At 33.3% G+C, this 14,848-nt stretch overlaps 1 protein-coding gene across 2 annotated transcripts; it reads left to right on the top strand.

Moving 5' to 3' along the window:
• Positions 1-138: 138 nt before the first annotated feature.
• LOC116343606 (homeobox protein 2-like) lies at positions 139-13,197 on the top strand. 2 transcript variants are annotated; one of them, XM_031771780.1, is made up of 7 exons: positions 139-873; positions 6,715-7,434; positions 7,977-8,179; positions 8,713-9,000; positions 9,101-10,528; positions 10,592-10,919; positions 10,989-13,197. In XM_031771780.1, the coding sequence occupies exons 3-7, from the start codon at positions 8,000-8,002 to the stop codon at positions 13,169-13,171; spliced, it is 4,407 nt and encodes a 1,468-aa protein (XP_031627640.1). In that variant the 5' UTR covers positions 139-873; positions 6,715-7,434; positions 7,977-7,999; the 3' UTR covers positions 13,172-13,197. The 2 variants fall into 2 exon arrangements, with proteins under 2 accessions (XP_031627640.1, XP_031627641.1); XM_031771781.1 differs by lacking the exon at positions 139-873 and adding an exon at positions 3,677-3,791.
• Positions 13,198-14,848: the final 1,651 nt, after the last annotated feature.

The following is a 14,848-nucleotide window of genomic DNA, read 5'->3' as shown; positions in this document are numbered from 1 at the left end:
ACGCCATACACGGTGCCGTATGAAGTCTTCACAAACACATCCACATATACCGTATACAACCAAATCAATTAGACGTATCAATGTGTGTATTTTCGAATGGTGTTGTCTCGTCGTATATTCATTTTATTTCATTGCAAGTCAGGCTCTCACTCATTTTGTGTGGCTGCCATGTTTTTTTGTTGTGAATAAAGTGAATCGCGAGGGAAAAACAGGTCCCTTACGAAATTTTTTTATTCTTATTAATTTATTTTCATTTTCGTTCATCAGCTGAACAACAATTAAATAAAAACAAAATAAAAACAATCGTGATTGTGGTGCATTAAAATTAAAGTAGCCATCGTTTTAGTTCCAGTGCATTGTGACTCACATAAACTGTACATTGAATTACGTCAGTAATATCAGTGGAAATTGACAGAAAAAAAAATCAATCTCAGCGCAGAAAAAACGACGATACAATCAATCCCAAAACAACAAAAAAAAAGTCAATCAAATGTTTGATTAAAATGATTTAAAACTAAAGACTTTCGGTCGGAAATCCATTTTTGTTTTCTGTTTTTAATTTTACATTGATAGAAATTGATTTATTTTCATCTTTCGTTATATTCGGTCTCGTGAGTGTTAACACAACGTTTATGACTTTATCGTTTCGATTTTCGCACTTAATTCACAACAATTTCATTTCAAGTACTTGCTCCGACTTGCTCATTTCAACCATTTCTTTTTTTGCAAAACAAAACAAAACACAAAAAAAAGATGAAACAAGAGATTGTTTTACTTTGTCGCACGTAAAAACTCACGGATGAATAACAACTAATTAGTAAAAAAAAATCGACAGAAAGAAAAACAACCCACGTAAGCAATGAAAACTATTTGGTAAGTATATTATTGTTATTTCATTTTGTATCAAATAGAATATTAGTGTTAATTATAACATAGGATTGCTTAGAGTGCATCATGTGTTATTACAGTGTGACGAGTAATCAGTACATACAGAAAAATATCAATAACACGTATCGCAATATGAAATTGATAATTTGAGAGAAAAGGCCATGTCTGCCATATGTCTTTATTCTTCAGTCTGAACGATATCAAATTGATTTTTTTTTGTGTGCTGCAGATCATTAGTAATAGTCATTGATGTCATATTCCTCGTTTATGAGACAGTTTTTTTTGTGTGTGAATTCATTCTCCATTCAACCGTACAGTATCAGTGCTTTATGTCAAAATCATTTTAAGTGTGAGTATATTCTGCTCTTTGCATTTAAACTTTCCTATCCGTGTCATTACGAAGGTCTACATTTTCACTCGCTCACTCTCTCGCTTCACTCACCATTATTTTTTTCCACTCAATTTTACTTTTTACAACTACAACCATACGCTGAAAGTTAAAGTGCATAATAACCAATACACACACATACACATGGGCGGTCGCACGTACAACAACATCTTGGCAAAGCAAAGTTACAAAATAGCTTGAACAAAGTGTGTAAGATCGTGCTGAATATCTTTTCGTTTGAAAACAAAAGACACTCAAACAGCCGTATGTATATTCCCTTTCAGCTACTGTTGACTATTTTATCTCTTTTTTTATGCATATACATCTAGTATCAACACTGGCACATTGAAATATTATTATATAGCGAAGAGAAATGAACATGCGACGTGTGTTAGTCATTCAAACATGTATTTGTAATTTTTTATTAAATGTGCGAGTGTACTCGTATTATGGCATCTAAGTCAAATAGTGTTGTTTTTTTTTTTGCATTCTCTTTGCCTTTCTTCAAATAGTTTCACTAGCATTCACATAAGGTTACCGTATGATTTACTTACGTTTGTATTTAAGTATGCTTCACGATTATGCTGCATGTATATAACTGTTTTTTTTTGTGCTTCAGCGACTATTCAATTATGAGCGACAAATTCAAACGCAAAAATATTTCTCTTTTTATTGGTGAAATACGGATTGAGAATGGAATTTATGGTATTTCAAGTGGTCAAAATCAGGTTTTATTTATATTTACGAAAGTTTAATGTTTTTTTTTTTTGTTCATGATGCATATATGATAATTTTGTCGAATTTGAAACAATAAAATTTATAAATATCTTTCTGATTTATTATTAATGATATTAATGTCGTGTGAATGATGAAAAGGAAGAAAATATTTTTGGTTTTTATATCCATTTTATTTGAATGGTATTTATATCGCTGATTCATTTTATTGATAATTTACATAAATTACAGAGGTAGGGGTGGAAATAGCATTCTGATTAATAAATCATCAACCGGCTAAGCCTATGAAGAGACAAAATGCGAATTCCCCTCATCTGTGCCATCTTGTATTCCATAGTTGAACTCAATTCAGTTACAATGAATTGAATCGAAAAAGAGAAAAAAAACAACAACAGTAACATGGCTACATAGATCTGTTGACCAGTGAGATACGTATAGCAATGGAATGAAAGAATGAAGAAAGCGTATATGTGTATGTATGCATCAGCACGCATAGATGTACAGCTCTGTGTGGCCGTGCTATTGTTGTTGTTTTTTCACTTTTTCATTTCAATGCTACAGAATTAAATTCAGTTTTTGCATCTAATTCACACTAAAATCAGATGGCGCTCATTAGCGAGATTCGCAAAAAAAAGTCTCCAATCTCATACAAATATACACCGGCTGTAAATCATAGTTGCAAGTTTGTATTTTGACGCTTTTGTCATCGGCGTATTATTGCTAGTATACATTGTAACAGGAGATTAATAAAGCAATCAGTTTATTTGCAGTTATTTGTTGCTAAGCAAATTACGTATTCTATAAATTATAGACTCATAGTCTAGTATAGAATTTCTATTGCAAAAAACTCTAATATTATACATTTACGATGATAATCAAACTCGCAAGAATAGGTACAGCATTCCAAGTAAATTAGTTTGAAAAAAAAAAAATCACTGTTGCTATAAAGCCATTGAACTGGAAACAAACAGATGGGACATTAGTTTTAAACTTATTTCAAAAATTAGCATTTCAAAATGAAAAGTAAAAATTAAAAATTCATTGAAAATGTATCTAAAAATATCACAATTTTTAAGTAAATATTTTGCAGTCCAAAGCTTATATTTTTCTTAGTCTTCCCAGTGGTTTTAAATTTTAAAAAATAAATGGAAAAAAAGTTATTCGAATAAATGTTCAAATAGAAAAAAAAAATGCCTTAAGCTAATTGTAAAATACCGACCTTAGTTATAAAAAATGTAAAAAGGCATTGAAACAAATTAATTATAAAATGCTTAAAATTGCTTGATTATAACGAATTCGATACTGTATATTGGATTTAACAAATAATGATATGTATTTATAAATGAAAATATTGATTTATTTTTATGATGGCTGTTTTTAGTTGCTTCAACTATATACAACCGTACTCAACCATATACTAGACCATTCACTCAATACTTGTTCGAGCTATCTCCAACGTGTATATACTATATGTTTAGATGGATATATGCTTATCCATAGCACACACGCAAAACGGTATATATATATATGTGCATACGACGTTTTTTTCTTCTTACAATTCTTTTCAATGAAACATTACGTATTTTGGCGGTAGACAGTGTAACACTCAAACACACAAATGGCGTACTATCATCTAGCGGTTTCATTTTTATTTCAGTTTGAGGAATAGCGACCTCCGTGTAACAGTTTAGTTTCTGGTGCAGCATCACTGAATGCACATTGCACATGTTTACACTTCATTCACTTGTTCGTGCTAGATCAATTTCAAGAGGAAAAAAAAGTAATAACTAATTTCGTGACAAATAATTACAAACGTTATAAAATCAAAATATCATGTTTCAAAAGTGTTTAAAATATCAAACAAACAGAAAAAAAAACTTTTTAAATTAAAATTAATGTTTTTTTGTGTGTGTGTGCATAAAATGACATGCATTTTGGCTGGCAAACTCCGGTACAAAATGTCACGCGCACATAAAATTGGGTTACGTAAATAGAATTGGGTCAAATCAAATACACTTGCACACAGGCCATTACTGTATCGTGTGCGATAGAAAGAGAGCGAAAAAATCAGCGCATAATGTTTCTTACACTTGATGTGCATGTATGAGTGTTTGGTTGTGCATTAAATGTACCTCGATACACGATCGATACACGAAGTCTGGTGCACTTTTTTTTATTGCATTCACTATGTTAAGGTGTTTTCAACAAAAATAAGGTCAATAATAAACTTTCATTAATAATAGCATCTGAATGATTGCATTTTTTATTTTTACAACAGTTATTGCACTGAAATTTAGCAAACAAATCAAGTGGGATAATAATTCGATGTTTTATTGAAATTATTAATTCGATTTTTATATGATTGAATATATTAACCGTGGCATTCGCTTATTTTCATAGAACCAAACAAAAGTTTTGTTTTTGTACGTGTTGAAATTTGTTGCATCATTTGGTCATGAAAATGAGATAAAGTTTTTTTTTCTTCTTGAAAATAGAGATAAATATTATCGTGGTCAGATAATGCGCCGTTATCTCGTTCCCAAAAAAAAAGAAAGGAAAAATTATGGGAAAAACCCATGTGTTATTGAATGAATGTGATTGTTTTGAATCAATTTGTCATGTAAACGAATGAAATGCATGAAAATGTTTCCAAATATTTCGACGCAATTTCATTCTTAAATGTATTCAATTGCTTTGCACGCTGACTACGTTCTATTCTAACGCCAAACTGATGGCAGAGGAAATATTGAAGTAGACATGACGAAATAAACCATATTTAATGGGCAAGAGAATTAAATGCGTTTTTGATGGGAATACAAAATAGAAATCAACGTTAAAACAAATGACTTGCACTGGCTCGCGTTGAACATATTCGTATGTGTGCTGAAGTCCAACAAAACACATGTGCAAAATTACTTGTTATACGTTGAGCATACATGGAAAATAAAATCCGTGTATTTACGTTCACACACGATTGATAAAATAGAGACATGCATTATGTGAACCATTTTATTTATAACATAACACATATTCAAACGTGTGCTTACTGCTTACCCTACTTTCACCAGAAAAAATATTTTTTTTTCTCTCTTCATTTATTTCTTTTGTGCGTCTCGGTCAGTGTTTTGGTGTATTGTCAAATATGCATCAAAGTGATAAAAACAAAATAAATTAAATGGCTGGTGACTCTTTGTGCACTTGTTCAAGTTGTGATTGAATTGTTGTTGTGTTTTTTTTTCTGTTATGAAAATTGTGACTCATGTAATTCCGAAGAAATTTATCATTATCGGAAGATTTGCTGCTCACATCCACACACATACTAAAACCATTATTTACACTTAGTTATCAGCCATTCAAATACATGCACAACTACATACGAATAATCTATATTTTGGAATGTAAAGTCTGTTTTCTTGTGAGTAAATGTCCAATTGTTAGCTTCGTCAGACGATTCTATTTAATCAATGCTGTAAGACGAATCATTTTACTATCGGCAGTTTTTCAACTTAAATAAATATTCACTTCAAAAGCATTTGCATGAACAGTTTGTTGTTATTTTTTTTATATAATATGAAAACTTGAACTTTTAAAAAAAGTGGGTATCACCCAGCTCAGATACTCAAGTGAAGATTATTTCGGTTTAAACATGATATATTTATAAATTAAACTGTGATCATATACTATAATATACATTCGATGTAGCCAAGATATCAGTTTTTCTTTTCTTCATTACTTTCGCCAGCTACGTGTTAGAAAAAATCAAATTGATTTTGCTCATATCGTTAATCTAAAGTTTAAAGCACATTTGAATTGCAATGTTAAGTGTCATCTCTCACACATACACAAGGTGCGCACAAGTATTTCGGTAGAATTACCAATGTGTATAGATTGTGAACCTTCTGTGAGCGTTTGAGTAACGGCATGTGTTCGGTGCCAGTATATATATGCAAATGTTCGAGTTAGTGAAGCAAATTCTTTTTTAAACGTGTATAAATCCTATACATTTAGAGTGTTGACCTTGGAAATAATGCCAGCCTGTCGACGACCTTTATTTACGTAAAAAGGGTGGCAGTGAACACACGTTTCTGATGTCGTTTTGTGTGCGATTTTTTTTCCTCTTTTCGGTTTCACTCACACTGATTGAAGTGCAGAATCACACCATACATTTTATTTTCATTGGAACTGCTTATATAGCGCATTTAATGTAGGGTAATGCCATTGTCCATTTTCCATTTGCAAAATAAAATTCACCATTCTTTAATTTTAGAATTTCGCAATTTGAGCGCAATGTTGGCGAATTTATTCGAAAGAATCGCTTCGCTTTTTTTATTATATTGAACGTCTCTCGAGACAATCCTATGTGCGCAAAAACATCTTCTATCTACGCGTCTACAATTGTATGAACTTTCATTAACATTGTTTGTTGTCTGTAACATTAGCGTTCATATCGTGTCGAAGTGAAAATAGATATAGACAAACATGGAACAAATATATGATGTACGTCGTACGAATTATCTTTCGAATAAAAAAAATGTATCAATAAATTCGCAAAATATTCATTCACCTCACTTGAGACGGTATCCATCGAAGATAATACGGTTGATGCACTCATTCAATGCCAAATATTTTTTTTTTTTTAATCATACAATGAATTTATTTCAATCAATATGTATTTAACGGTGTTTTCGTTTATTTATTTTCAGACACAACAATGATATTCCGGAATGCTTAAACAAATGAACCATATTCAGAGATATTGATCTACCGAGAAGATAATAATGGATTTCCAACAAGTTATAATAGAATCTACGTAAAAACAAAACAAATCATACAAAACAAAATCGATTTGGAATCATTTCCGAATATTCTGCACATTCGTTTCTTGGACATTGTGTCAGACTGAAAACCGGGCCACACTTTCACAACCTCCCAATGTATTATAGCTAAAGCTCATTCCTGGATGGATATTTAGTTTGAATTTCCTCCGGTTCGTCAACAACAAAAAACACACAAGAGAAGAAAAAAACGGTGGTTAAATACGCACATCGCTCGAGATTTTCTTCTTTTCTTAAAAAAAATAATAACGTAAAACGAAAAATAAAACGGATTCTTAATTTTCAAAGAAATAAACAATCGAAATCGTCAAATCTTATCATGATGGAAAGAAGGAATGCTGTTGTACTATCTGTCATTAATCATCGCAATCATGCTTACTAAATGTCGACTCCAAAATGCATAAACGCAAACAATTATAAAAAAAATAACACAGTCTGCACTGCTGTTGCTTAAGTCTATTCGCCGTTGTCATTGCTATCGATTAATCCCGATACCACAATACATTTTAAGATTGTTGCCCAAAGAATTGACAGAAAAAGACATACGTTTTTTTCTTTCAACTCATCATTTCTGGATACTTGCTTCAGGTAAACATCATTTCTTTGATTCAATTTGAAAAAAAAAAAAAAAAAAATTGCTTTCGGAAGATTTTGTTTCAAATTTCGGGTCTATCTCCAATAAATCGGTTATTTAGACGGTGTGCACAACACATTTTCCGTTTAACCATTTTTTTCCGTATTGAATATGCTTGTTCTCGATGTAAATAACCCAAGGTATTCAAACTCAACCAAAAACAATAATAATATATAATTGCTTACGTAAGCATTGGTCGAATAACATACTTTAGTTTTTTTTTCGTATTCAATTTGGGTTGTTTACTGCACAAAAAAAGAGAAAAATTTGCGCGCGCGAAATCCAAAATAAATTGTAATTCACAATATGAAATTGAATCGTAAGCTACAAACTTCCACTGCACATAAATTCATATACGCCTTTTTATAAAAGATAAATGAAAAAAACTATATATTTTTTTCTACCCATTAAATATACTGTTAATTGTGATCACACGGCTGCTCTACTATCAACCATGAAATACGTGCTGTTTTTTTTCTACTTCGATAATAAACAGAACTATTGAAATTATACTGAGCCATGAAGTATCCACAACTTGTGTCCACGCGCGCTGTTAGCGCCATATCAGATTGGCTAGTAACAGAATTGGAACAATTGGGAGTTGATGCATCATCTGTTTACTCAAGGCTGCTACTCTCACTATTACATACACCATTGCAAATTAATGCATTAGATCTTGCCGAAATATCGGATAACAAGGTTTATATTTTTCAATTTTTTTTCCTTTTTTTAAATAACCTTTGAACAATTTTTATAGTTTTTGTATTTGAATGTTTCCCCCCCACTTTCGTAGTCATGAATTCAACATTTTTTTATACCAAAACGAAATACAAACGAGAATGAACAAAATACAAATTAATTTTTCATCTGGTTTCGGTGAGCAAATTTTCAAATATGCGCAAATTGTTCATTCTCGTGCATTACTTCGTATCGATTTTTTTTTAAAATTTTGGTAAACGAAAAGAAAGTCACGTGAAACGTTAAAATACTTGCGAATTTTTGGCATTTCCCGTAGCATTTTTTGTTTGTATTTTTGTAGTATTTGCAAGTATCAGAAACATCAAAACAATTTTAATTTCAGTATTCAGTCATTAGTGTTGTTCATTTATTGGAGGAATATAAATCCATTTGCTAGACCTAGAATCCTCTGCAATTTTTTGTTGGTCCTGAAACACGATTTTTGAATGCAATTTAAACCAAAAAAAAATATATTCTTTTCTCTTCGCAAATAGATCGGGAGCTTTACGCGCAATAAGCTGTTCATTTCCAAAAGTGGTAATAGTTATCGTCGTTTTTCGGCCGCTGATACTGAAGCATTGAAGCGTTTAGCTGCCATTGATAGTTTGCTCGAAGCCGTTCCGTCAGATCAACAACTCTCGAAAATTGAAACATTGGTCGATGAACTATCATTAAAATTACGTGAAATCGAAGAACAAAGTAGTCTTGATGAATCCGACTTTGAAATTGGACCGAACAACGATAATGCTTTGTCTAACTCAAACGTAGTTACTGCTGATAAGGTATGCAATTAAGATCAATTTTTGTTTTCTCGATCACATTGAGCTCATTTGTATGTTGACATTTTCTAATAATATTTCCTTCCGTCAATTTTAAATATAGAAAACGGAGTCAAGTGAAGATCCAGCAAATCGTTATTTCAACGCGTTTCCAGCATTATCTGATCAATCGAAAAACGCCTACTGTCATAAAACAACGTCGTGGCCACAGGTCGATAGCAACAAACATCCACACAGTGACCAGTCAATAAATCAAAGCAATCCAACAGCAGGTGCGATTTCAATAATAAAGAAAAAAACAAAACGAAGACGAGTAGCAAATTCAACAATGATGGCACCCACACTACCCAATCAGCCCAAACCAAACGGTATCAATTCGGTTCGAAATGCACGTACGGTTAGTTCGAAAACCGGTCATAAGAAAAAACCATCGGATACAATGTGGGATACGGACTTTGATGGTGCTTGGGAAATGGGACGTGATTTGATACGTGAATTTGTTTTGAAGCAAAATAATCGTAATCGCAGCATATCGGAAAGTGATGCAGCACGATTTTCTTCGCTTGAAAATGAAACGGTCATTGAAAATGGTACGGCGGTAAATGAAAATTCGGTGGTCACATTATCGAATGCAGCAAAATATTGCGACGGCGACAAACGATGCGAACAAATTGACAACGATGAAGAAAATTTGATGAGAGTTGCTGCTGCCGCAACATCATCATTGTTTGGCAAAAATTTTGAGCTCAATGTGTACGCCTTAAATATTCCCGACACGGAAACAACATCATCCAGTTCACGATTCACCTCCGACTCCAGTTCACTCATCCAAAATACCAATGATCGAATGTTAATTCGTAGCGAAGGCTATGCAACACCAGATACATTGGGATCATGGAGCGAAATCGAAACGGCCGGCTTACCACGTGAACCAGACCATGAAACGACCGTGAATTGTAATCATGGCGTTGAGACTACGGGCGTTGATTGTGTTGATTCGAGTTGCATGGAAACGAATTATTTGGCCGCATTTGAAGCAAAATTCAATCATAACATGGAAGCTTTATGGAATGATTGCAAACAAAATGAGCTGAATATTCCGCCAAAAACTGAACCACAATTGAACCATTCGTTTTGGTTAAATTACAATCATAGCAATGCCACCGCCATCGCTGCTGCTGCCGCCACCGCTGCTATCGCTCCCACTGATACGCGTGCAACAAAACTTTCAACCGATCAATTTAAATCGTTTTTCCAGGCGAATCAGCCGAATGCTTGCCCAAAAATTAGTTTTAGTGGTGCAGATAAAAATCAATTCATATCAGCACAACCAAATAGTCTTAATTCGAATTCATCGTCCACAACCGGTGGCATGAATTTGACCACATCGATTTGGAGTTTGGATAATCCAAACAATAGCGACGATATCTGGGTTGACAATCCAAATAATAATGATATAAGCTTCTATGCAAACGCGCGACTATGGGAATGGAATCAATATCAATCGAAATCTTTGAATCGACAAATGAATGTAAGTCCAAGCAGTCGGTGTTTGATGATTTCAAATCTGACGTCTCTTTTTTTCCAATTTCAGCTATATGCAACCGAACCAACTGAGAATGTATATGGCAAAACAAACAAGATAACTGGTGCACCTTCGAATTTTGATGGTGGAAATTATGAGAATGCAAGCTTCTCCAAATGGTCGGACAACGACACTCCTTATTTACCAATTCAACAGGATGCTTGCACGAGTCCACAAAAGGCTAAAAACAATGATAAAATAAGAAGCAATTTGTTTGAAAACTCTTATTTTAACAATTATCAACTAACACAGTTGATGAACAGCTCGATGAATGGACGAAACATGGCTCAAGCTGAAACTAATATTGTTGAACATTCAGTAAATCAAACACCAAATGGTAAGTTAATTAAAACTTTTTCCCACAAAAAAAATGTCCAAATCTAAAATGTTGCATGTGTTTCTTTAGTTGTAAAACGTAGGGTGACACTTTTGAACCATTCGACTCGAAGCTGTTTTAAGGAAGTTGAACCATTATCTTTTGAGGCCAAACAAGAGTTACAATCCAAAACGAATGCACGAAAATACCAATCGAATTCTACCGAGACGATCGAACAAGAGGATCTATTGACGTCGGAACGTTCACGTTTTCGTCCGATTAAACAAACATATGCGGATGGTTATACATTCGACATTTCGAATAAATTGGATCAAATAAATTACGAGCGTTCAAAAAGTGGAATGTTGTATCATGATTCGGAAGTATATCGGGAATATTATGTGTACGATGAAGAGGGAAATGGTGGTAGTCGCTGTGATACATCTCAATCCAATGCTGATGTCGAATTTACACTAAAATATTGTGTTCGACAAAACGATAAAAGTTGTCAAACGGATGACTTGTCTGCGCCCGGAAAACATCAACGTATTATATCGCCCAATGTTCCGATGCCATTGAATGTCGGCCCAAATCGTATAAAATCGTTCAGTTCATTGAGTAATGCCAATATATCGTCATTGCAAAAGCATCGCTCATATTTCGATTCAAATGATTCAAAGGAAATGCACTACGAAGATAGTAACTATATGAATGATGGTTCGTTCGATAAATTGATCGAAATGTCACAAGATAGCTGGTGCTTAAATGAAACTCGTCAATGCTGTAACAATGTTAATAATGCACATGCATTATGGGAACATTGTACATCGTGTTCAAATGATATGGTGTCTATGCCAGCGAATCGTCTATTAAAAGATGAATTGAGTGCGGACGGAGATGAAATCATGTCCGACTTAAAATGCTTAATTCAAAGTATCTCCTTTCACAGTGATTGGGAAGAGGACGACGATGAAGAGCCAACTCTCTTGGCTGAATGTGATGATGGTGACGTTGTGTTGGAAGAGACACCGATCAAAACCAAGATGACTGATTCGAATCGACATTTGTTGGCTGACATGACCAAATTAACCGAATACACGGATGAAACAAACGATGAACTGATCAACACTAGCAACCATATTTATTCGAATGTCACCAAATTGATATCGGACCTATTACAACCGGAAAAAGCACAAACTCTGGTTAAAGCGATTAGCGAAAAATGTCAACAAGGTCGATTGCATACGGACGATAAATATTTGAATACCCAAGATTCGTGCACGAAAAAGCGAATCATTCACGAAACCAAAGATATAAAAGCTACCAAAAATGATTTATCGTGCAATAGCTCACCACTTTTAAGTGATAGCAGCAACCAGCATTTCGGTAGTTTATGGGCCTACAATGATAATAGCATATGGCGCAGAGAACTTCCGAACGATACAATGGGCAAACATACGGGAGATGATGAAACTGGAACAATGAATCGACTCGGCGACGATTGGGAACACGCAAATTTGGAAAAAATCTGGAAAAATATACCATCAACGAATACGACAACCGTACAAGATGACCACAATATTGATAAACCACAGCAATCTGATATGGATAAAACGATTCACTCAACGATCACATGGAATGAAAATAAATTTGAAAAACAACCAACTTTGGATCTCAACAAACACACAACCGAATCGCAACCGAATAAATTGGATAAATTTATGGATTTAATTCGACAACAAACGAATGCTCGAGCTCACGAAAATCACACACAAAAACTCAATAAAAATCATATTAATCGGTACGATCGGAAACGACGACACTCGGCCACATCTCAAAATTATTTTGATCAACTCAATTATGCGCTGAATAATTGCGATGCTATCGAATGTATTAAAAAATTGGCAACGAATGATTATGATGGCGAAAGTATTGTTAGTTGTAAACCAAATGACGAATCAACCGCTACTACAATAATAACGTGCAAATATTGGACGGCATGCGACTCGTTTTGTGTAACGTCAACTCTGTCATTCAACAATAACAACAACAACAACAATAACAGCAGCAACATCAACAACAACATCGCCGATGATACGGAAAACATTTTCAATTGCTACCACAAACATATGCAGCAGCAATCAAAGTATCACCCAGAACAAATAACGGACTCATTCAATGCCAACGAACCACCAACAAATCATCCAACCACATGCGGTACATTTTTGGTAAAACAAGTTGCGGCCATGGTTTCTCGTCCTTTGACTCGCTAAAATTCAAAATGTTGGTAATTTATATTCAAAAAAAAAAAAAACGAAAAACAGAAAAAAAAAATGTGTAGACAGAATTTTGAGTCGATAAGGACAATTTATTCATTTATACGCAAAATTTGATATTTTATTTCTCATAAGAACTATCCAACTGATTGAGAGCTACCTTTTTTTTTAGAGAAATCAACAAAATTGTTTTGCACTGTTTTTTTTTTCTTCAGAATGTAAAAAAAATCAGTCTTTATAGTGCAATTTGACCAGGCTCAATTTAAAAATGCAAACAAAAAAAAATCATGTTACTTTTTCCACACACATCGAACATTATTTATTCAAACTTCGATGCAGAAAGAATGTTATGTTCAATTCTCTTTTTTTTTAAACTCAAATCATCAATATTTGTTGAATTCATGATTTTAGTTCAGAAGTTTTTTTTTATTTTGCCCATTCTGTTGAATTTTCAGTTAAAAATAACAAAAATGCAAGATTATTTTGAAAAAAAATTTCGCTTGTTAAATTAAAACATCGTTTGAAATTCTCTATATTTTCATTGTGTTTATATATGATTCTTATGTGATCAAAAAAAAAAAAAAAAAACTATCACAACGCCATTAAAAAGATCCTAGCAACATGAGGGAGCCTGAATTTACATTTATTTTCACGATCAGAACTTCCATCGAGAAACTTATAACAAATGTTCCGTGTGACAATGTGTTTCGCTACCCTTTTGGTTACGCATTTACCATTGATTTGAATATTATGCTACAAAATCCATTATCACACGGATACATAATAACATGGCGCTAGGTTCTTTCAACATCACAAATTTAAGCAGTGGAAATATCCAATGATTTGCATCGATGCATATTTGTTTTGCTCGTCTATTTTCAACACAATTTACTTTTGGTTTAAAGTAAACAAACGATTCAAACAATACTATTTTCAACTAGGCCTCTCATATAGGAGAGTAAAAAGTTTTGTAAATTGCATTTTGTTCATCACACATGAATGTGCACAGTCACAAAATATGCACATAACAGTGAAAACAAAAACGGGATAGTGAATGAAATTAGACAGGTATAAATGGAAGAATGACATACACAGTCCAAGTGGAAAATAATCTCTTATTTATAATTTTCGTTCCGAAATTCTTGCGGTTTGAATTTACAAACTGAATAACCAAATTTTTTCTATTTCGTTGAACAATCTATTCCACATACAGTTTATTTTCATGTTTTTACTGAAATAACGAGAGGTACAATGTATTCAAAACAAAAAAAGGCGAATGTATTTTGACTTCAAGTCCCGTGTACAAAAAAAGTGACTGACTATTTTGGGACAAACTGACTGACTATTGACTGTGAAAACAAGCAACCTTAGTTAAATTTAGTTAACTTCAATCAATTAAAGTAAGCTATGGTTAACTGCAACAGCTAACTATAGTTGACAATAATCATAGTCACCCGATAGTCGAAACGTCCCAAAATAATCGCCTGACTGACTGAGTAACTATAGTCGATTGTTTTCCATACAACATTTTAAAATTCATGAATATAGCTAACTATAGTCACTTACAGTCAATAGTAACTTAGTCACTTTTTTTCCACTCGGGTATGTGTGCGGAAAAGTAAAAATGGACAAAATCTCATCTTTGCCGAATAATATTCTCCGCTTTGTATGTGC

Source organism: Contarinia nasturtii, unplaced genomic scaffold, assembly GCF_009176525.2.
Source record: "Contarinia nasturtii isolate CC-2019 unplaced genomic scaffold, AAFC_CNas_1.1 Cnas_scaffold_1037, whole genome shotgun sequence".
NCBI lineage: Eukaryota > Metazoa > Arthropoda > Insecta > Diptera > Cecidomyiidae > Contarinia > Contarinia nasturtii.
Note: the sequence above shows the minus strand (reverse complement) of the source record. Positions and strands in the feature narration are given on the sequence as shown.